Source organism: Polyodon spathula, chromosome 10 (assembly GCF_017654505.1).
Source record: "Polyodon spathula isolate WHYD16114869_AA chromosome 10, ASM1765450v1, whole genome shotgun sequence".
NCBI lineage: Eukaryota > Metazoa > Chordata > Actinopteri > Acipenseriformes > Polyodontidae > Polyodon > Polyodon spathula.
In genome coordinates, this window is record NC_054543.1 from 25,311,626 (window position 1) to 25,336,782 (window position 25,157).

At 42.8% G+C, this 25,157-nt stretch overlaps 1 protein-coding gene across 1 annotated transcript in view; it reads right to left on the bottom strand.

Annotated features, from left to right (window-relative positions):
* The window catches only part of LOC121321430 (contactin-associated protein-like 5), a 354,495-nt gene that overhangs the window by 10,257 nt on the left and 319,081 nt on the right, over window positions 1–25,157 (bottom strand). The window contains exons 19-22 of the mRNA XM_041260374.1: window positions 18,572–18,796; window positions 13,745–13,878; window positions 7,896–7,983; window positions 976–1,194 (exon numbers count right to left, since the gene is read on the bottom strand). Of these exons, the coding sequence (XP_041116308.1) occupies window positions 976–1,194; window positions 7,896–7,983; window positions 13,745–13,878; window positions 18,572–18,796 (666 nt within the window). The remainder of the gene's footprint in view (window positions 1–975; window positions 1,195–7,895; window positions 7,984–13,744; window positions 13,879–18,571; window positions 18,797–25,157) is intronic.

Consider the following 25,157-nt stretch of genomic DNA (forward strand, 5'->3'; position numbering starts at 1 on the left):
CATTACCAAAATACTTACAGTACACAATTGTATTTATTTTATCATCTTTAAACCATGTTTAATCCAGGGTTCAAGCACAAACTATTAACACCAGACCCAGTCTTTTATGACGAGCGCTCTTGAAACAATCATGCTCAACATTATTAACATGGTTTACTAAATGTCTGGGTCAAAAAATGACACATTACATTTTCAAAAAATGTTTCAAAAATAAAAACAAACCACCTTCGGATGTACATAATTGTCAATTTTCCATTGGGATGGAATAGCCCACAGCAGAACAGATCTATGAACTGGTCTAATTGTATAATGCATATTACTCAAACAAAACCCTTTGCTGTTTGAAATTTTTTTTTTCTTAAATGCCCAGACGACCAAAAAAAATGTTGAATGCAAACTGTGCAAGCGACTGTTAATGTATCATTGAAGCACAACCAATCTCCAGGTCACTTGACAAACGTAAGTTCATATTATTATTATTATTATTATTATTATTATTATTATTAGTTGTAGTAGTAAAATGTGACCGTGACTGATAATCTGCTTGGAATGGTTACTGTTAAATAAAGCTTTCCTTTGCCTAAGTCTCCTGCAGTTCTTTTAATTGACCGCAATATGGTGCTCCTGCAATAGAAGCTTACTGTATATATTGCAAGCAGCATCAATTATGTGTACATAAATGTGCAATTTAAATGATTACTGTTTTATAGAACATAGTTAAAAACAACATGAGAATGTTTTATTCCATTTATATGGATTACCTATAAAATAGGATTTTCAATCAAATATAAACAAGCTATGGTGAAGTCACCAGTAAATTATGCAAATTTGTAACACTGAAAGTTTGAACTGTCCTTCTATAATGTGTTTTCCGAACCTTCAAATCTGAAAATGTACCTTTCGTTGCAGCCCTAATTGAAACCAGCCTGTAGTTTGTTGCATTCATTTTTAATTGTGTTTGATCTTGAGTGTTACCTGACAGGGAGTGCGTTGTTGTGAAAGTGTTCAGGTCAGCCATGCTTGTGGAACCACAGCTGGATTCCACCAGACGCCCCTTCACTGTAACAACAGAGCTTCTGTGATGGTGCAGGGCCGCCTTCAGAGGAGCAATGTGATTGTACTGGACTGAGGAGAGGCAGCCAATGAAGCCCTGTGCCCCCGCCACTCTGACCTCCTCATCCAAACCGGGACTGTCTGCCAACACAATGAGAGCAAACATTTCAACCTGGAGCATCACCAATAGAAAAGCCTTGACCCTGCTGTCTGTCTATGTGAACCACGCCTAAAAGCTGTTAAAAGAGTTTTCAGGTGTTTTGGGTACTGCAATTGTATACATACCCAGCATCTGCACGCTACAATGACTGCATTTAGTTAGCTTTCTCACACACATTAAATCCATATCGTATCACATGGTTATGTATACCTAGAAACGAGTGAGAGGAATGGTGTCAGGAGCTCCTACAAGCTGAATTGTACAGTATTAATTAGACAGGTTTTATACAACATACATTTTATAAAGTGTCCTTCATTAAACATCACCAGTGCTGTACAACACAGAAATTAAAAAATAAAGACCTACATCCATTTACAGTGGGCCCAGGAAAAGAGAACATGGAGGCCCAAATCACACAGTGACCAACCTTAAAAAATGATCTGTGTTAAATAACCAACATATCCGTCCTATTTAATTGAATTAATTTACCCTTAACTATACAGTACAGCAGCCCCCACTCATGATTTAAAAGCCCACAGAGGACACCCCCTTTCATGCATCATTATTTAAAAAAAAAAAATTAAATGCCCAATTTTAATGTTGCCTCACCGCTGCACACAACTTACTGATGACCTCTGCTGAACCAAAGCAACTGATGTTGAAAAGCTACTGAACCGTAAGAACTGTGTGCTTCTTCCTGGACTTACTGAGCGCCACAACAACAGTGGCAGTTAAAGCACTGTTCTCTCTAGCTCAGCAGGATTGTTAAAATCAATGCTCTGTTAGTCCCCAGCTGGGATTTGAACTACACTCTTGTAATTCATCATACACTTCAAGCAGTATTTGCGGTCAACTGAATGGTTCTTGAATGATGAAAACATGTTGACATGAATATACCACACCATTGCAGCATACTGTATCTGTACTGTATCTTTTGTAACATGTATTAAGCAAAAATCTGCCATATTGCTAACTGTTAAATATATTAAGATGGTGTGTGATCACCACACCCTGATCTTGACTATAAGAATTGTTTTTTATGTCCCCTAACGGTTTGGAGTAGTGTATTATCAGGTTGCCACCAATTCCAGTAATATATGACACACAAAGAACATTCCTCCATCCAGGGGAGCAACCTCCAAGAAAAGGTATTAAAAGCAAAACTCGTGTAGGACAACTAGAAGCTGCTAAAGACTGGAAAATGCTGGCAGATGTTGGACAACGGCTCGTTAACCTTAGACCTGATATTGTCTGTGGTCTGGATCAGCACACCTTGTTTACCTGATAGAATTAACAGTGCGATGGGAGGATGCTGTGGATGAGGTGCATGAAAGAAACTTCGGTACACTCAACTAGCTGCTGAAGTGGAACAGTGAAGATGGAGAGTCAAGGTTTACCCAGTGGAGGTGGGTTGTCGAGGATTTGTGGCACACTGCACAACCCGGTTTCTCAGAGGCACAGGATTCAGTGGTCAATAGCTGCGATGCATAGTGAAGATCTGATCTGAAGCAGCAGAGGAGCAGCAACTAGCTCTGGTCGAGACGAAAAAAGATTCTGGTTGGGGATTTCAAGCATAGTAGAAAGTAAGCAACACTGAGGAAAAGGAAGGTAAGTAAGCTGGGCTTAGCTTAGTGGAGGATGGAGGGGGGTGATGCTGGGACGCCAGGATCACTGTCAAGCCCTCTTAAGGTGTTATGGGATAGTCGATGAAACACCAATGATGGAAAGTGAACAAGTGAAGACCCCAGAGAAGTACCCTACTTAGCTCAGTGGGCAGGCTGTGTCCACCAAGAAAACGCCTTCAGACAGTGACAAGACACTGTCATCAGGCGACCATGGTTCAATGTGGGTTGAAAACCCCTGCTGTTGAACCAGGCTTGGAGAGGATGCTAAAAAGATTCAGACAAGCAGCCATTCTCTGCACCCTGTCATCTGAAAGTGTACAGCATGGATCTGGAGTCCAGACACACTCCAAAATAGGGTTGAGCTGGCTCTTTGGATGATTCACCTACAGGTCCAAACGATGAAGGTGGCCTGTGGTAAGTTCCGCATGGGCCTCTGCCTGTACTGGAGACTGAACACAATGAACCAGTTGTCCAGGTAATTAAGTACTCTGGTGGCTCTGAGTCTCAACTTAGCTGTTGCATCGTCACATTTTGAACCTCCTTCGGCTCAGAACAGTTTGACCTGTCTGAGGTCGAGGATTGGCCTGAGGCCACCATCCCGCTTGGGCATGGAGTAGAACCTGTCCTCCAATTAGACAGAGCGTACCATATGCATAGCCCATTCTTGCAGCAGAGCTGCTAGCTCCTGAGACACACAGTGGTGTCCTGTGGGCCCGTGACTGATGGTGCAGTCACGCCCTGAAAGGGAGGGGGACCATGCTTGAACTGCAGCGAGTAGCCAGTCTTAACAGTTGTAAACACCCAGATGTCTGTGGTGCACTGATGCCAATAATCCAGATGGCTCCCTGAGAAGGGGCCATGGACCTGTGGCAGCAAATCCCTAGGGCCGCTGCTCACCTTGTGGCTTGGCTTGAGGCTGTTGCCTCTGCACAGGGAAACAGTCTGGTCGCAGGCGCAGCTAGCTGTGCTGATCCCTGAAGCTGCTGGCACAGGGTTAAAAACCCAGGCATATACAATAGAAAGCAATATACAGTAAACATGTACAGTTGCTGCCTCATCTGCTAAAGACAGTAACAGGATTGTCAATAAGGCCTGCTTGGTACCACGCTGGGATGGGAACATCAGTCGGTAACAGGCCGGAACCAGACGCAATGGAGCAAACTTTGTCCCCATCAGGCACGTGTGCCTGTGGGAAACTGCTGCCCAGAGTTTCCTAATCCCAGGTGTGTGGCTCTCACTTGGCACAGAGCCATGGGGTGAGGATGTAGCTGTACAGGTGAGGGAGGCAGAGCACTCTGTAGAGCTGCAGGAGAAATGTTTCTCCAACATACGCTTGGAGAATGCACACACAACTTGCAGAAATGCAGTTTACCAGTGCCTCCTTGCGTGCTGCTGGCACAGACAGGAAGATCATCTGCTTGTCCACAGACAGGCTGGGCTTGCATATGTCACATTGATAAAACCCAGTCATTATGCAAATAACAAGCAATGTACTGTAAGAATGTACAGTTGCTGCCTCAGCTTGCTAAAAACAGCAACTGGACTGTCAACAAGGCCTGCTTGGTACCAGATGGGGGATTGTAAAACCCTGGTCGGTAGCAGGTCGAAACCGGGACTGTACCGGAATGGTAGTGGGTCAGTTTGGTAGCGGTTTGGTGCTTGTAACACCGGATGGTACAGTACTGTTGCTGCCCTCAAGGGGCATCTGCTCAAGCAGTAATGCAGCTGTACAGTAATGCGACAGGGTGGACCCACTGTAGACAAGGACATCTGTGAGACCGCAGTGGCCCTTTTGATCAATGGCATAAGTTCTGCCGTTACAGGGAGAGCTTAACTGCAAGGGATTCACTATCAAAACACACAAAACTCACATAAAAAGGTGCTTGATAAAGACAGCAACTGGGCTGTCAACAAGGCCTGATTGGTACTAGACAGGCAGGCTGGATTTGCATGTGTCACAGGGATAAAACCCAGACATCCTGCAAATAGCAAAGACTGAAAAAGTCACTGGCAGCAGGTTATAAAGCCTTAAGCTGCACGCTCCAGTAACCTTAAAATCTGACATTTGTTTTATGAAACCTCTCTTGAAGACTGGAAAATGCTGCACAATTAGCCATTTTTTCCTCCATTTTCCTCTGAGGTGTTCTTGTCAGTTTTCCCTGAAACATCCCTACTGATATTTGAAAATACAAATTTCTGCATAGTTTGAGTTTAACAATGAGCAGGAGTGCAGCCTCACTGTTCACATTGACTTGATTTGTATATTTATTGTTTTGGTTGACTCTCATTGAATCAAATTAGCTGGGAGCTCAGCTTTATTATGACTTAAAAGGGAAACAGTTTGTTGTCCCTCTCACGTGAGAATTGTAAATAGTATAAGCACCGGCGTCAACGCTTCGGTTTGGACTATCTGCCACCCCCCCCCACCCCACACACACGCAAACCTTTTAGCTGAAAGTAACATTTTCACTATTTCTAGTTTTTAATAACCATGCTCAAATAATGCTTGAAGGGAAATATCGTGACTCACGTGAAAAAAAAAAAAGCTGCGTAGAAGTAGTTGATCTGTACGTTAATGATTCAGACAATTGCTTGCATAATCAATGATGAAGGTTCAGATGACAAAGACAAAGAGTTCACCGGTTTCGGATACAATACAGTCCTTCTGGACCATACGGATTCAAATGTATTGCAGGCACGCAGACAGATGCTCTTCACTTGGAATTTGTTACTTACAGAGATTATGTAAAGAGCTTTATTTTAATGGACCTAAAATGTGATGTGTTTATATATTTTTGAAATGTAGAGACTTTTATTCTAGTCTTTCACCTACAAATGTGATCTTTCATGATGTGCTTTTGTACGGCTTTTGTAGCTTTAAAATTTAAGTTTGTTTTGTGAAAATATTTAAAATGACAAAACAGTGGACATGCTACAGCAACTTGGAATTGTATTTCTCCAGTCAAAAAATATGTTAACCTCACTTGTTGATTATTTAGCGTGACTGTGTGCTGTGCTCTACGTGCATTTTGGGTAGTTTCCTTCCAACAGGCAGATTAGCCAGCTATGTGAGAACGTGACTGGACAAGTTTACATCTCACCTGATTGGAGGGGAACTAGGAAACCCTGTGAGAATGTAGCCAAGTTAAATTGGATGATTGGATAACACTATGTAACACAATATTTGTTCCTGGGTAGTAAGTGTTATTTCCTAATTGCTTATGCCTCAAAAGTATAGAAAATGGCTATTATTCCCCACAAACTTTGCTTTTGTGACCAGGACAGTGATATTTCAAAATATCACTATTTCCAATGGGAAAACGGGCAAATGTGTGTCTTTTTGTTCACATAAAGTCAGAAAAAAACAACATATGAATCCAAATTAACATGTAATTATACTAAAGTAATACAAAAATGACTACAAAAGATTTAGAAGTGAGTAGTTTTTCGAGATTTACGATTATACTGTATTTACTGAAATAGTGATATTTTGAAATATCACTGTCCTGGTCACAAAAGCAAAGTTTGTCGGGGAATAATAGCCATTTTCTATACTTTTGAGGCATAAGCAATTAGGAAATAACACTTACTACCCAGGAACAAAAAAAATAAAAATAAAATTGTTATTATGTGTAAACAAATGTAAGCACATATACAATTATAAAACATAAATAACTAGTCATAAAAATAGCATAAAACAAAAATATAATACAACTTATGCAACATGAAAGCACTTTGAGTGAAACAGAGTTCAAAGGCTCTGACTGTCTTTTCAGAGTTCTATTACAGCTTTCCTTGTACAATCTACACAGAAAACACGCTTTTCAACTGTACCAGTGCATTTGACAAAGACTACTGCCTTTTCAAAACAGACGCATACATCAAAAGTTATTTTTTTATTGCATTTAGCAACCTGGTATTGTCGTATTCCATGTGCCAGTGGGCGGAGCGCTGGCTGAAGGTTGAGGGGCATTTGCCAGCTGGCTTTTGTGTCTTTTATCAAAATGTTTCTGCTGTAGCTCCAGGGCTAGCTGCAAAATGAAGTCCCCCTGAGTGATTGCATTGCCAGTTCACTCCTTGTACAAAAGCAAAGCGTTGATGGCTGCCAGGTCCAAAACATTATAAAAAACTGCCACAGACCACTTGCAAGTACCACCTTTAACAGAATACAGCTGTGCCATTTGATCTGGTATATCCACAGCGTACTTCACTGCATTGTAAAATGCAATAGTTTTCGTTTAGCATCAGTCCTGATGGTCACTGATTTGTGCAGAGAGTTTAGAATAAGCTTTTTTTTTTTTCTTTTGTTTTTTTTCACCTGTACACACTCAGGGTGGCACAGTCGTTCTGCTTGAGGAGTGTACTGCAGTACCGAGGGGCTTTTGGTGGTAACACTATTCAGAGAACAGGCAGACTAGAAAAAAAATAGCATTACTATATCACACTGTAGTGTGATTCAATGTGTATATTTTGTGAAACAAATACAAGGCTGTTACTTCTACTAGTACCACCACCAATAATAATAATAATAATATAATAATAATAATAATAATAATACATGATGTGTAGAATGACTTTCATTAGTGTTTCAGAACTTGACAGGAGTATATAATACATTCTTTCACAAAGCCCTGACTAAATTGTCGGCTATATTGTATTGATTTCAATATGCCGCATAATCTGTGGGTCTGGCAGTTGAAGAAGCAAGTGCTTATAACGTATTCATTTTTACGATTCTGCAGCTGAAACACTGTGTTGGTATTTCGTTCAAATATTTAGTAACACTTAAGAACAGACATGCATGGGATATTCACATACGCAGAGATGTTTAAATTTGAATTGCAAAAGCCATTCAAAAAGTGGCTGTGGCGGTGCTAGTGGTAATGATTTATCACTGCTCCTTATGGGGCCAGAAATTGTTTTGGTTTGTTGTTTATATTATTATATTCTTGTAAATAAAAGAGCACCACATTTACTATTTCACAGGTTGTATTGCTTGATATAAAAATAAAGCAATTGTTTTCTGGCAGAATTCTTTTTTTATGAAAATAGCTTACCTGTGACTTTGCCCAGAGTCAGAGATTTGATAGAATTAAACTCAGTGTCTGAGGTAAGGCTGTATTTTGTGTTTACCTTCTGGTCAATCTAAGGGGGTGAAGAAAAAAAAAGGATAGTTAGATTAGATAGTTAAATTATACATAACACAGACAAAATAAACTGTTTAAATTATAAATGAGCTTCTAAAAAGAAATATTTTCCTGTATACATCATAGGCAAATACCATTATCCAATAATTAAGAAAATGTCTATAAAAATTCCATGAATAATATCACATATAAGTTACTTCCAGATAGGCTGACAGGTGCCTCTATATATCCTCATGACCTGATATAAAAATATTAAGTGTTAAATCTCACCCTTACCAGATTCTTGGTATGATGGTTTTCTAGCTATACGGTATGTTAAAAAGGATAAAAAGGATTGTGTGATATACTGATGAAAGGAGAGAAACATATATATAACATGGTTCCAGCTATCCCAAAATGGACCAAATCACATGTCAGTGTTCACAGTAGCGCATGGTGTGGTATTATTAACCATGACAAAAGGGCTTAAATAAAAACAAGAAGGAACCTTTAAAATAATATTAGGCAATTCAGCAGGTCTCATCTTTACCGGCATTCATATTTTCTGCCTGTTGTGGCTCTTGGAAATGCAAGTACATTTTGTAAGTAGGCTTTAGTCTGGCTTAAGGATATTTTGGTTATTTAACCATTACTCAGGCACGCTTGCCCTTGAGAGATTCCTTGATTACACTGACACTATAATAAAAGGATATTTACAGGCATGGCTTTACTCTGGGTTCCTAGTCTACAGCTGAATTGACATATCAAGCATTGATATATTGAAGAGATACTCTAAATCAATGGTTCTCAGTCCTGGTCCCGGCGGACCACTGCCCTGCTGTTCTTTGTTCCAACTAAGCTCTCACTTACTTAATTTAACCCTTAACCCTTTGCGATCCTATGTAAGATTAGGTCCGATATTATAATTTTCCCTTTCCAGTCCGATGTCGGACCCTGTCTGACATCATCAAAAAGACATGAAGCACAGGTCTCTAGTCATTTTTTCACCGGGAAAAAGCTGAGAAAGCCATTCAATGGTCAATTGAGACCCATAGGAGCTGAATGAAACCAAAATAAGGGGCGTATCTGAGCAATGCAGATAGCCCCTGCACCACAGAGATAACATGGACACATAACAAAGAATATTGATGCTTCCGCATCCAGCGCTCAAAGAATATCACAGACATTTACAGAGCTTTTGAGATGTTATAGTAATAAAATAATGACTTGGATCGCATTACTGAGGAGTTTGGTGATAAAACAAGTGATCAGGAGAGGATTTATCAGTATGCACGTCTATAAAGAGGCATGTGAAAAATACAGCGAACAAGGGGTGGGGCTTAGCTGGAGATGCAGTACTGATGTCGATTTGCAATGCAGTGCCTTTTAAACCTGTTTTACTCTGAAAAAAATATTTTAAACAGCGCGTGTAAAATAAACTGCGTGTGTGAAAATAAATTGGACCTGACGCACCTCACAAGCGCTGAATAAATAGGCTGCTAAGGGTTGAATAAATAGACCGCTAAGGGTTAACACAATGAAGGGAGAATTGATTGTGGGGAGTTAGGGTGTTGAGGCTTGTTTCCCGATATTTTGCGCGTCGCTATAACGATGGGGCTAATCCTGAAGAAGGGGAATGGTGGGGCTGGGAAGGGGCCGGCAATTAATTTGTTGTCCATCTCTTGAATTAGAGCCTCAGTGATTCTGGGTTCAGAGGAAGCAAAGCGAAGATGTGTGCATATAAATGGGACAGAGGGGAGATTAGAAAGGCTGGTAGAAAAGCCAAAAGCAACTGGGATGTCGATGAGATAAACAACGGATTGTGTATCTGGGTGGAGTTGGAGTGCGTGGGCTAGGGCTGGGATGCTGAAGGGAGTGCAGACTGAAAAAAATACTGATTGTCATTTGGCTGGGCAGATGGTTTTGGAATATACATCCCTCCAAAAGGTGTAAACATGCAAGAATCTGCAGTATGGGGTAGAACATACTGACTTGATGAAGTTATTTCATACTTGCCTTGTTCCAGAGAATTTGATAGGACACAGTGGGTGTGAAAATAAATTGGACTTGATGCGCCTGACAAGCTCTGAATAAATGGAATGCAGAGATTTAATCTCAGTTGCATAAGTATTCAACCCCTTTGATACTGCAGCCCTAAATTAGCTCAGGTGCAAATGATTTGTTTCAAAGGTCAAAAAATTAGTGAAATGGTTTCAGCCTGTGTGTACTCAAAGTGGTTTAACTTATAGATAATTTCCCTAAGGTATTGTGACAGAAATACAATGAGTTCTGGTGATAAATCTTCCTCTCGACCTGTGAGGGCACTAAAGAACGAGAGGAGAAGTATCTGGAATGGCTGGCCTGACAATTCGTTTCCGGGACCGGGAAGTGGGTCAGCCTGGAAAGAAGCGAGACTCTGTTGTAAGACCATATTGACTTGAAAGGTAAAGGAGGGGCAGCTGCAAGTAATAAGGCAGCTGCAACCGTTTACCTAGATATCATGCGGGATTACGTATAGGGTCAGGGTAACGCTGATCTTTTCCTTCATTTGGGTAAAACGCTGGAGAGAGAGAAGGATCGAGAGAGGAGCTTTCATTAAAAGAAAAGAAAGAGTGTTGTGTGTTGTTTGTGTCTGTGTAAATAACTGTCTGTGTTTTCACCACTAGACAGCTAAACGCACAAATCCGGAGCTGTCGTGAGGGTCAGCACGAACCGGATTACCACTGCACCAACCGTCACGAATTACCTGTGTCTTCACCACCGCACAAGCACGTCTGCACTCACCCAGGACTGGTGACCGTGTTTTTGTTTTTGTTCGGGACTGTGCCCTGTTATTGCTTTTCCCGCATTTTATACATTGTTTTGTATAGCCGGGGATTTATTATTTTACGGTCACCAGACCTGGATTACAAATAAAAGCACTTTTTCACTGGATATCGTTGTCTGCCTGTCACTCCTGCATCGCATCACCGCTACACCTGTTCCCCTTTACCAGCCACTTGGCCACAGGTATATAAAGACTTTCAAGTTGCAACTCACATAGTAATCCAGTCAGGGATAAAGTGCACAGAGCAGGAGAGGGGTACAAGAAAATTTCAAAGGCGCTGATTATACCTCTCAGCACAGTGAAGTCCATCATTAAGAAGTGGAAGATGCATCATACCACCCAGAAACTACCCAGATCAGGTCACCCTTCCAAACTGAGCAGCCAGGCAAGCAGGAATATGGTTTGGGATCTGCAAGGTTCTGTATCTGAGATGGAAGTCAATGTTCACACATCAACAATAAGCCGGTCCCTACACAAAGCTGGCCTGTATGGACGGGTGGCAAGAAAGAAGCAATTACTCAAAATGCCTCATCTTAAAGCATGTATGGAGAATTTTTTGAACTGCAGTCTGTCTCTGGGCCTCTTTCCACTCGCCAGCCTGCCACAGGCACTGACAAAACAAAATGTGAAAAAAGTTCAAGGGGGGTGTAGACTTTTTATAGGCACTGTGTGTGTGTGTGTGTGTGTGTGTGTGTGTGTGTGTGTGTGTGTGTGTGTGTGTCGTTAAAGTAACATTAAGGTTTGATTGCAAAAGTCCAAAAAATCACACTTGACATCACATGTGACATCAGCAATGGCATCACCAAGCACATTACAAATTATCCCCAAAGACTGGCCATACGGACATAACACTGGGAAATCATAGTCCTTGTGATTGGTAACATGTTCAGTAACTGCATTAGCATTCCCACGATATTTGGTGTCAGTGTGTGCTTTATCGAATAACAAAATTCCTTGTACTCAGAAATGTGTAATTCATGTTGAGTATGTAGTGACGAGTATTAGATATTTGGAAAGGAGTACCTGAAAACAAATGGGACTTGCAATATGTCAAACCCTACATGTATGTTAACACTTTCCATTACAGTTAGTACTGTATGGTATACTGTATTCCTTGGTACATAAAGCAATTTTTATGTCTCTTGTTCGTATAAGATCCACGCATTACAGTCCACCTGTTGTTTATGTACTTCATTGAGTACTGTTACATTTTCACAACAGTGAACTGCAGAAATCTGCAATTGTACTTAAACATTTACTGTCATAATTGGCTTCCAACAAAACAACGTATGTTAACAAGCATTCATAGTCAACTGTAAAGTTTGAAAGAAGAATGGTTAATCATAGTGCAATCATACACATACTGTAAAAAATGCAATGACTCCTTTTCCCACATGTAACAATGCAGTTTCATAGGGTGGAAACCAGGGCTGCGATAGGAAGGGAGCGTTTTGCAACTTAGGATTCGAGGCTCGGACTCTTGAACAGGGGAGAGAGAGAGAAAAGGACTGGCCAGACTCCAATCGAGAGCCTTCCCCATGTAATCGAGGCTGGCCCTATCGGCCTCCAGGCCCCTAAAACATAGTCCTCTGAGTTTTTGGAAAGTCATATAGGCTCGGCCCCGTGACCGAGTTTGACCCTCAGTGGACGGAAAGGCTCATACAAAGCATTGACGTAAAGAAGAAAAGAGAGTATGAGGGCCATGTACCAGTTGGATAAAGGAGGAAGTAAGACAGAGCCTTCTTTCATGAGGCAAGATAAAGCACATTAGTTGTAAAAGAATAGTGTGGCCGGTGGTCCCCTCTGTGGACACGAAGAACCTGTGGAGTTACTGGAACTCTAGGTTCGGGAAGTGAGACTCATTAACCCCCCAAAGAGTGGACCACCGGTTCCCGCTGAAGACAAACAAAGACTGCATGCCAATGTATAACATAAAAGCAAGAAAGGACAAACGTGACAAACAAATAAGTAAAGCTAGATGGTTATTGGGACAGGCCTGTGACTGCCATCTGCTCAGCAGAGAGGAAAAAAAACCCCTTCTATTCGGGGAAAACCTCTTGTGGTACTGGCAGAGGGGGCACCCCCACTTCGAGCATGCTAGCTATAGCCTGATGTGCGGTGGTTACAATCGGATATATCGGAATCGGATTGCTGAAGAGGACCAATGCCCCATGGTATTGATTAGGTGATCGCTGATACGGGCTCTAGCTTCAATATGGGGGATAAATAATTCTGTGTTTGAATTTTAAAATGGCACTATATAAATCTGGTGATACAGAGCAGTATGGTTTTTTTTTTTCTAACTCAGCAAAAGTAACATTCCATATAAGTAATTTCTGGTAGGAATAAACATATAAAATGCATTCATGTCTTTACAAAATCATTTTCATTTTGGAATATTCTTTTAAAAACTGTAAACAGAAGCATGTTATCATTTATGTCTTGTTGTCAACCAACATTTTGTTATTATTAAATTTCGCTAAATGTGGACATCAGTACCTACCTCTGAAAGAAACAAATCTGTACATGCTAGAGGTGGCATCCCCACCAACTTAATTTAATCGTAATTGTACAATAAGTAATACTATACACTGGGTCTGTCTTGCCCATTGTGAGCGATGCAGAGTTGCTACATGGCAATGCATCTTTTACACATTACAGAATACATGTCAGGGAACTAATTTGCAGAACAATTGCAGTGTAGTGTGACAGACATTCCTGCACACAATTTGGTGCTACAGAGGTACGCCTAATCAGATCAGATCGAGACAGATCGAAATACTGCCATTCATGATTAAATTAGGACCCTCACTAATCTTTGACAAAAATATACTAAATGGACTCAGCTGCACTGATACATTCAAAAAAGCCTATTTTGATTGTCATTGTTTGGATCTTTCACAGTTTGGATCAGTTGAATAGATCCCAACATCTGCCTTTTAGCCCTGTTTACCTGCACATAGACATCCCTTCCATCTCTGTTGATTCTGACTTTGTGAAGTTGTCCGTTAACCAGGTTGGTGATGCTGGTGGAGAAGACATCTGGCTCTTTCTCTGTGTTTAGTCTGTACCAGATCTGCAAGCTCCCTGTGGAGTGGGGGAAAAGATGGCAAAGTAAAAATATACACACATTATACAGCTTCATCTTGAAAGCATCACCAACATATCAACACTTAATGTTCTCCTGGAGTAAAAACTACACTGGTTACTCTTTACTTCAGACAGGGTGGCCTTTGCTTGGAATGACCTTCTAATTGAATAAAAAATGCCTCCAGCCTCCAGCCTCCAGCCGTCACCTATTGTATGTATAATGACTGGATAGTTTGTGCTGCATGCATGTGACTTATAGCAAATGCAAGGCCACACAATGTCCTTTAAATAAAATAGATAAAACAATTTGCTTTCATATTATACAAGTTGCAACAGGATCAGGCATACTATATGTAGTAGAGATTAGAATATATGTACAAAAAAAAAAAAAAAAAAACTTTTCCAAAAAAAAATCATGCTTAGTTGCTGCTATATACTGCACCATTGAACTTCAATATGAAATAAACATGGGGAAAAATGAAGCAAATTGTGTGAAAAACAACTGTTTTATTAGCACTTTTACCAATCACAACTATCTCTCTATCTCTCTCTCTCTCTCTGGTCTGTAGCTTTTCTAGCAACCTAGCTAGGCAATCAAGGCAAACGGCACTGGAAACACCTAAGCCTGCCTTCAAAATATATCCAATCCGTTTGGCTGGGCTTTTAATTTTTTCAGTCAAAGCACTGAAATATATCCACCGATCCGACACGTCTCTCAGGACTGTACTATTGCATTCTGGAAGCTGTAGTTTTCTTTCTGAAATACGTATATGGGAACATTTGGTAATATATTCCAAGCTTTCGACCGATATGACCCCCTTCCGCCTGGCTGCTAAAATGACGAAGTAATTGACTCATAACAAAACCTATGCAGGTGATCCCTCTCACACGATGAGTGGCTTACCTTCAGGCGATCGTAGCCCCGGCTAGGAATACCGCTTACAAAAATAAATATGTCATTGGAAAGCAGCGAACCACATAGGTGGCTTTTACATTGCCTGAGTAATATGCACTTAAAGTTCAGTAAGCCGGTGCACCAAAACAAATGGGGCTGAGTTTAATTAAAATAGTTAGAAACAATTGAAACCCTAATGGAACTGTTTCAGTAACTATTTTCTAAAATGTGAAGATTTGTGTTGTGCAGTTGTTATGGGAATGAGTACTGTATTGTTGGATAGGTAATGTAATTAAATTAAATGTATAATTGAGCCTTACACTTTCATGGACACCCTCGTAAATTAGTTCATCTCAATGGGTCTTTTCAAGGTTAGATGTTTGAATTAAATCAGTAAAATACATATAAATCCTGGCCATGAAAACATTTTGACTATAATATTCGAACAAAACATTTCCTACAAAAATAGTCAAGTAAGTATAAAATGTTTAGCAATGTAATTGTGTTAGAGCTACAAATAAAGTTACAAAAAGGTTATATTAAATAAAGATATTGGAATATTTCTACCAGTCAGCCTTTTTTCATCTAATCTATTTCCAAATCTAATCAGCACACTTTTTGTAATAACATATTACATTCAGCAAAACCAAGGGTCACCTACAAACTCCCCAAGTGTGTATATTATGCCTGCATTGTTTGAAAAGTGTGAAAGAAATATTCCCAGGAGACATAAGGAATATTTTGTAGCAGTGATTTATTTACATATAACAATGCAGTATTGCTTAGAAATGTTGTGGAACATAATTATTCAGGAAAACAAATTATTTAACATAGGAACTTCCAAGTAAGTAGAACTTACTACCTACTGTGTATCTGACATACTCTCAAACCCAGTAAAGCCTTTTTAGTAGTTATTTTTTAAACAAATTGGCAAGTACAAACTCTGTTATGTGACTACAAGACATGCAACTTAGCTCAAAAGGCTTCCCAAGTATTATACAATCGTATTTTAGAAATTCAAAATACCACCACTGTAAACATGTGGCAATGAAATTTGAAAGGTATAGGGAGATAAGTCTCCTATTTCAGAAGTACTCTAATAGCAGTCTGTAAATACTTCTGCCTCAGCTTCTGTGAAAGCACCTATATTTACTGTCTGACTATGCTGGTAGATAAACACCCTTAAAAAGATATTTGCCAAGCACAATTCCAACCACTTGACAGTAACACGTTCTGAATGATAGCTGCAAAGGGAATTGAGATACTAGAATCAATGAATTAAGATGGATCCCAGGTACCACCTCCACCTCCATATAGAAGATGTGTAGCTCTTTAAAACTAAACAGCCATTAGCTAGGAGTGTGGATTTGGAATATTTGCTAACAGTTTTCAACATAATCATTGAGTTTCGACAGTTACCGTTAGTAATTGGAAAGAAAAATATGTGCACACACACACCATCCAGGTAAATGTGTCAGTACATACATACATATATACTGGCTCTTAACATAGAGATGAACTGAGATCCTCTATTAATGACAAGTCCATAACTACCTAGTCACTCAGCACCTTTCCTGTGACTAAATATTTTGCAAATCTCTAACCCCAGAAATCAAACGCTAAGCTAATGATGACTTTTTGGCCAGCATTAGTAGCATATCCCAGTATCTCCTATATAGCAGATTTGTTAAACATTATATAAAGCAGTGTCAGCACTGGGCAGCACTGTCACTCAGTGGAAGTATGAGACCAGCAAACCAATCAAGTTGCCTTTTTTGTGGATTTCACTGCTAAAAATACATGTATCTGTAACAGAAATACAATGATTCTTGGTTGTAAACCTCCCTCCTGACGTGAGAACACTAAGCAGCGAGAACGGAGTTCCTTGGACAGGCTGTTCTGACAGTTTTTTCCCAGAGTTCAAGGGAAGTCGGCCAGCCAGGAAGAGGGCAAGAAGAGGAAGAGAAGAAGGCAATAACACATTGACCCAGAGGGAAAGGACGTGTCAGCCGCAGATTGGAGAAGCAGTTGCACTTGTCTACCAAGGGGTCATGTGTGAAAGCATAAAAGGGGACGGAGAATAGTAATCTGTTCCTTCGTATTTGATTTATCATTAAAAACTGAGAAGGACTGTGAAGGACCCTGTTAAACAGAAAAAGCAGTCTGTCTGTGTGTCATGCTCTTGTTTGTTACACCACATTAGACGGCTAGCATGGTTCTGGAGCTGCCACCAAGGGCCAGCACTAAAGCCTGAACAGCACTGCACAACTGTCACAAATAATCTGTATCACCCGCCATGAGCACTACTGCATTCATCCAGGACTGGTGACCGTGTATGTACAATTGTGGGGCGGATACGTGTTGGGTTATTGTTATTGTTTGGTTCGGAAAACCCGTTATTGTTTATTATTATTATTATTGGTCACCAGACCTGGATACAAAAAAAATAAATAAACAGCACTTTTCCAAACCAGATAAAACCTCTCTGTCTGTTCATTACCTCACTGCATCACCCCTGCACCTGCATACACTCATCCACTTTGTCACAGTGTCAAAGGGGATATCCTTGAAAAATTCAAAAGTGAGAGGGGGTATATATTACATGGAGAGGAACTAGAATTACAGCCTGGTCCTCAAAAGAGTACCTGTTGTGACATCACAAAGTAACAATTCACTATTCACATTTGTATTTGGAAGCAACATGAGGAAAGCTTTTTTGGACCTCACTTCTACTTTTGCTTCCAGGGCCACTAAACAAGTTTGGATGCACACAAAGGCCTCAATGACTGACAACTGTCTCTTTCTGACCCGACACACTAAAAAGCAGTGATGTGGACAAGCATATAAATCAAGGTTGAAAATGAACCTGCTATTGTCTTCAACCGGCCTGTTTATTTCAACCAACTACAGTGCACTCAATAGGGAAGCCTTGAACGACACCAGAATATTCTTAACCTGCCAATGGATTATGAACAACTATACAAGCATGTGACAGGAATACAATGAGTTTTGGTTGTAAATCTCCCTCCCGACCTGTGAGGCGGCTAAATAGCGAAAGGAGAAGTCTTTGGACAAGCTGGCATGACAGTTCTTGCCCTGGGCCAGGAAGTCGGTCAGCCTGGAAGAAGGCAAGACTCCGTTGCAGGAACGTACTGACCCGGAAGGTAAATGATGTAGCAGCTGCAGGCAATAGAGACAACTGCAATTGTTTACCAAGGGGTCATGTGTGATATCAAAAAGGGGATGGCGAATCATAAGTCTTTTCCTTAGTTTGGTTTTGTGTTAGAAAATGGAAGGACAGTGAGACGCAGAGAAAGTGCAGTGAAAATGTTCGTGAGTGTTTTGTCTGTTTGTTCATGTCTATTTAGTAACTGTGTGTGTTTGTAATCACTAGATGGCTAAGCACATATCCGGAGCTTGTCGCTTTGGGCCAGCGCTAAACAGGGTCAACACTGCACTTCAATCACTGTTTAAACTTGTTATCACCCACCACGAGCGCTACAGCACAAACCCAGAATGGACTGTGTATTGTATTATCGTGGGGTGGATAACGTGTTATTATTTGGTTTGCAAAACCATTTATATCATTTCCCTTCATGCTTTACACATTGGTGTGTATTGCAGGAGGTTTATTGTTTGATCTCCAGACTGAGAATTACAAAATAAAGCACCCCTTTTCTAAACTGGATTATAATTGTCTGCCTGTGATTATTCCTGCACTGCATCACCTCTACACCTGTTCACTATCAGCAGCCACTTTGCCATAAAGCAATATACAGCAATATAAGAACTTACCATTTTTAGACAACATGACAGCCATATACTTGTGATAGTAAGTGGTGACAGATAACAGCATGGCCGGAGTGCTTGTTGTGAGGAAGCTGAATGCAATGTTTTCCCGGGACTTGCTTATCTCAGCATAGATGGCAGAAGACAGGTTGCTTTCATTGCTACTGACTGAGAGAGGATCCTGGAAGGTGTAGGTCACTGAGGAGCCAGCTTCAAAGAGCAAAGAAACCTCTGAAAAAGAGAAAAAGAGATATAAGCAAGGTTTTTTGTAATGTAAAACCACAAGTCTGTTGAGAGAAATAGAGAATCCAGGTAATGAGAGTTTTTGATATGGCAGGTACTGTAGGTCATAACTATATCTGAGAGCTTTCATCCAGTCACACACAGTTTTGGTTGTTATATATGGTATGACACAAACAAGCCCCATTCATGGCATCCACCATACAATATTGACTTTACCTGTTAAAAAAATATATTAAAATAGACACAGCCTACTTTAAGGAAACTTTCCTCTCATGGAAATTTTTTTGCTAAATCCTTCCTTAACCTAAATTCAGAATGTGACAGTATATCATTGTAGTGAGAGTCTGGACCCATTCTCATTTGATAACATCAAGATAAATTGAAAAAAAAAAAAAAGATATACTGTATATTTGTGACATAATCCCTCTATTATCCCCATGTTCTGATACTATCAATAACATATACTAAAGAATGTCCTAAGCAAGTTTTATCCCAATTGGATAAACAGTTAACTCCCTCTCCCTATATAAAAAGTGTGAGATGCAGACAGACGGACAGACAACAAACAGACTACATATACCCCATAAATGTTTCTTCACAATTGGACAATGTCTTTTCTAGATACATGCAAAACTCAAACCTGTGACTTGCGAAAGTTTGAATAAAACTACAAATTGGTACTGTAATGACGCACATACAGGTAGGCTTGGTTCCTCAGTTGCCACAACCTGTCAATCTTGGAGGGTACTGCCAGCAGTTCAATGCTTGGGTAGCTGTTGTGGCTGTCCTGCCTTCCCCATTGGAAAAGACGGCACTCCATCAGGTTGATGGCTTGGGTTCCTCATTATGACCCAACATTTAGACAGGGACGCAGGGTTTAACCAAACATTCTCCGGAGGGTACTCAAATTGCGGGCTTTTTATTTTATCCCTTAAGGTCCCGTGATTCCTGCTCCCGTACCGTTACCTCCAAAAGAGGGGGCTGGCCAGTCCGGTTCCCAAGCCCACCCCCGACAACCACTTCCAAGAAGGGGGGGGGTGCAGGAGCCAGCCTAGGAGCCTGGTCCTTCCACCTCCACTCGGGACCACCAGACCTGGGTTGGAAGCCATGGGAGCTGATTTTTTAGCTGATATAGTCTGGCCGCTGGAGCAAAATGCGTCGGGATACATGCACCTGTTGGTTATTTTGGATTATGCTATGCGTTATCCAGAGGCCATACCACTTCACTCTGCTTTGGCTAAATCTGTCACCGACGAGCTTGTTCAAGTTTTCTCCTGGGTGGGGATTCCCCGAGAGATGTTGACCGACCAAGGAACCAATTTTATGTCACGGCTTGTCCGCGAATCATGCCAACTTTTGGGGATTAAAACCATCAGAACATCAGTTTATCACCCTCAGTTTGATGGTCTGGTGGAATGCTTTAATAAAACTCTAAAAAGCATGATGCAGAGATTTATTGAAAGTGATGTACACAACTGGGATAAGCTAATTTCTCCCCTGCTCTTTGCGATTAGAGAGGTACCACAGGCTTCCATGGGGTTCTTCCCGTTTGAGCTGCTGTATGGGCGGAGACCTGGGGTTGTGCTCGATCTCGTCAGAGAAATGTAGGAGGAACAGCAGGATAATTTGACGAACATGGTCCGGTATGTATTGGATCTGCACAGGCGCCTTGAGTCTATAGGTCAATGGGCTCGTGACAATCAGCAGCAGGCACAACACAGACAGGAGACCAATTACAATAGAGGGGCCAACTTGCGCACATTTCAGCCGGGGGATAAAGTGCTTCTATTATTACCTAGCTCTCAGTCTAAACTCCTGGCAAAGTGTCAAGGACCCTTTGAGGTTACACGGTGGGTTGGGAATGTGGATTACAAGATCTGCCAGCCGGGATGGAGGAGGGAAAAACACATTTATCACGTAGACCTCCTGAAATTCTGGGTGCAACGAGAGACGCTCTTAGCAACACCGACAGATGAGGTCACGGATGTGGGAACTGATCTTTCTGTTTTGGCGAGGATAGGGTTAGTTCAGGTTGAAGACAACCTGAAACCAAGAGAGATATGTAAGGTTCACAATCTGGTGGCTGCTTTTCCTGACGTGTTTCTCCATTCCTGGGGCAGATTCGATAGTCATATTGAAATTGAGCAGGGGACATAAGTTTTTCAGCGGCCATACAGCATACCTGAACATAAAAAGCAGGTAGTAAAAGCAGAGATTGAGGAAATGCTCCAGTTGGGGGTAATAGAAGAGTCCCAGAGTGACTGGAATAGTCCATTGATTTTAATGGATAAGTCAGATGGGTCGACACGGATTTGCATTGATTTTAGAAGAGTCAATGAAAAATTGAAGTTTGATGCTTATCCCATGCCCCGGGTAGATGAATTGCTGGAGAGTCTAGGCACGGCTCGATTTAACAAAGGGGTACTGGCAGATACCCCTAACCCCAGAATCACGGGAGAGAACAGCGTTTTCGACTCCCTTCGGGTTATACCAATTTACTACCATGCCCTTTGGGTTGCATGGAGCACCGGCCACTTTCCATCGGATGATGGATTGCATTTTGCGGCCCCATCAGCAGTACACTGCTGCTTACATAGATGACATGGTTATCCAAAGTGAGGATTGGCCGCGTCATCTATGTAAGGTAGTGGCAGTGCTGCAATCCTTGTGGGAGGCCGAGCTCACTGCTAACCCAAAGAAGTGTGCAATTGGGAAGAGTGTGTTAGAGTATTTGGGGTATCGGGTGGGGGGTGGCCAGATCAGACCACTTGTGGCAAAGGTGAAAGCCTTGGCTGACTGGCCAATTCCTACCACAAAAACCCAGGTGCGCTCTTTCTTGGGACTGGCGGGATATTATTGTAAGTTCATCCTAAGCTTTGCTACTCTCGTTGCTCCCTTGACAGACCTCACCCGGAAGGCTGCCCCAAGTACGATCCAGTGGACGGAGTCGTGTCAGAGGGCCTTTCTCTCCTTGAAAAGGAGACTGTGTAGCAAGCCAATGGTGTGCAGTCCAGACATTAGTCGGAGGTTTACCATGCAGACGGATGCATCTGAGATAGGTCTCAGGGCAGTGTTGTCCCAGGAGGTGAGGGGAAGCATCCTTTATATCAGCAGGAAGCTCCTTCCCTGTGAGAAAAACTATAGTACCATCAAGAAGGAGTGTTTCACAGTAAAATTGGCAGTCGAGGCACTCTGGTACTACCTCTTGGGGATACACTTCACCCTCATCCCAGATCATGCCCCCTTAGCATGGCTTCACCGGATGAAGGACAACAATGCCAGGATCACACAGTGGTACTTCGCGCTGCAGCCCTATGCCTTTATGGCTGTCCACCAAGCAGGAAAACTGCACCAAAATGCAGATTTTTTCTCTTGGGAAGGCATAGGGATGTAGAATTTTTGAATGGACCAGTGGTGCCATTCTGAGGGGGAGGGTGTGTGAAAGGGCAGGGATCTGGACTAGCCATGGGCGCATGCGTTTGTTATGGGGGGGGGGACTATACGGGATGTATGACTGACTAAAAAGGCACTGTTTTGTATCCTCTCTGGCTCATGTGGGAAGTATGGTGGAGCATGACTTCAAGGAGGAATCCTGAACCAAATAGGGGAAACTAAAAACTCTGGAGCAGCGAGTCGGAGAGACAGTGCGGCAGCTCCAGCATAAGACCCACAGACCGATGGTGCAAGCAAGCCACGCACCAGTGATTTACTGTTCGACTATCTAAGATAGTTAGAGTAGCAGGACTGACCTGTCCCACAGTACACATGAGAGGTTATAAAGCAGTGCCTAATTCTCAGGGCTTCCACCACTAGAGGGAGCAACAAGCCACGGTTATAAACCCACACCCTTTATTTTGTAGTTTTTCCTTAAAGTCTTTTGTTTTCCTTTTTCCTTTCGCCTTCTCCTTATTCGTTTTGGTTGTTGCACCTGCATGTGTGTTATCTGGAGAAAGGGCACAATACCATTGCTGGTAGAGTGCCCCGAACTATCATAGAATCATCTGCCAACTGAGTGCAGGCTAATAAATCTGGACGCCTGTGCCGGTGTTTCATCATTGATCTTTGTGTCTGCCTTCTGTTTTCCCACACCCCCTTTACAGTGCTTATAAGAGTAAAGTCCATTAAGAGCAGCACTAAATACAACAAATGGATAAGAATGATTTAAAATAACAGCATTTGTTCTGTGCCAGATGCTTGGGGCCAGACCATGCAGCCAAAGCACTGGCAGGTGAGTTGGACTGCTCTCCATGCAGAAAGTTCTCCAAAAGAACTAAGTGCAGGAGAGCAGCCCTATCCCCAACGGAGTCTCCTTCCCTGAGCCATGGAAGAATGAGCTCTGTGGTCCAAGGTCCTCCGCCACAGTGTCCAGGGAGCTCCCCCGCACACCTGGGTCACCCTCCCCTTCTCCACCACCGGCGCCTCTCAGGGGAAGCAAGATGATCACCGCCGAGGTGGTACCGCTCGAGGAGGCGTTCACCAGGGGACAGGCAGTTACCGTGCAGGTACCGCTCTCCTTCCCCGCGCAGGCTATCGGAGTCGCATAAGGGCTCAGCAGATGATGCTAGACACCCTACTCAAATCACAGGACATACTGCCTCCTACCACCGGGCAGCCCCAACTTCCACAGTCTCATTCCCCATCCCCAGCACCTAGACAGCCTAACCCAGGTGAGCTGTCCTTAACAGCGTCGAGGTCAGACGTGTCTGACCCAGCCACTTCTATCGGGTAAGCCACAGCAGGGGGCTCTTTACCGCTCCTGCTGCATGTGTAGCAGAGGGAAGAGTTCCGGGCACTCATGCAGCGTGCAGCTGCAGCCACAGACATTCCCCGGCCAGCACCCTCAGCCTCCAGAACAGAAGAGTCCCTGCTGCAACTGCAGGAGCCCAAGAAGCGGGCCTAGGCACATTTCCCAATATCGGGGACAGTCTCGGTATTGGTGCAAGGTTCCATATTCACCAAGGGGGACAAGGACCCAACCTGTCGGTCCAAGCCTTGCAGGACAATGGATGCAATGCGTAAGAAGGCGTACGCATTGGCATCGCTGTCAGTCAGAGCAGCGAATGCCATGGCTATACTGGTGTTCTACCAGACCCAGTTAGCAGAGAGTCTGAAGGAAAGAGCTAAGGAGGCAGACACAGGGGAGCTCCAGGCGGTCGCAAAGGCGATGACTGACCTAATGGGCGAGTTAGGTCAGGCATCAGGGAGGTTGCTGGCGACGATGGTGGCCGGTCGATGGCATTTGTGGCTGACACAAGTCAAGGTCGTGGAGACAGAGAAGGTGGTATTACTGGATGTCCCCATTACACTGGGGCAGACATTTGGGGCCACCATTGATGTGAGCCTTGCGAGGTCCCACAAGGCCTTAGAGGTTGCCTCCAGATTCTGGCAGTGGCCAAGGTGGCCTTCCCAGCCTGCAGGGGCAACGGGACCAGAACGCTGCCCTCCACCCCAGAACAGACAAGCAGGCAGAGGAAGAGCCGGCGGCAAGAGACCACCGCCAGCCAGCGATAACAGATTCTCCGGCTGGAGACTGAGGCCAGGGCCTAAGAAAGATCCGCCCCCTCCCAAGCCCAAGGGAGACCACCTCTGAGGGGCCCCAGCTGCCACCATCCCACCTCACAACCAGACTGATCCAAGGCAACGACCCATGGCAAGGCTGCACCCTGGACTCCTGGGTGCTATCGACAATGAGACATGAATACGCTCTACAATTCCGATTAGGTCTGCCACCCTTCAAGGGTGTGCTCCTCACCACCGTCAAACCAGCGAGGGCGATACTCCTTCAACAGGAGATCGCCAATCTTCAACAGAAGAACGCTGTGCGAGTGGTAAATCCTTTTACTCCAGGTACTTCCCGGTGCCCAAGAGGGATGGCGGTTTCAGACCTATTCTGGACCTCAGGGTCCTCAACTTGTTCCTCGAACAGAGGAAGTTCAACATATTGATAGCACAGCTTATCCTCCAGTCCGTCCAATGGGTGACTGGTTCACACCGATCGACCTGCAAGATGCCTACTTCTATGTCCCGATCCGTCCTGCACACAGAAAGTATCTGCGCTTCGCCTTTCAAGGCAATGCGTATGAATTCTGCGTGCTGCCGTTTGGCCTCTCGCTGGCACCCCGCATATTTTCAAAGTGCATGGATGCAGCACTGGCTCCACTCAGGCTGCAGGGTATTCAGATCATGAACTATCTGGACGATTGGCTAGTTTGTGCGCATTCCAAAGCACGTGCAGAGGCGCACACAAAACAGGTCATAGATCATGTGATGAAGCTAAGGCTCTTGGTACATCAACAGAAGAGCAACCATACTGGCTCAGTCCACAGTGTTCCTGGGGATCAAACTGAAC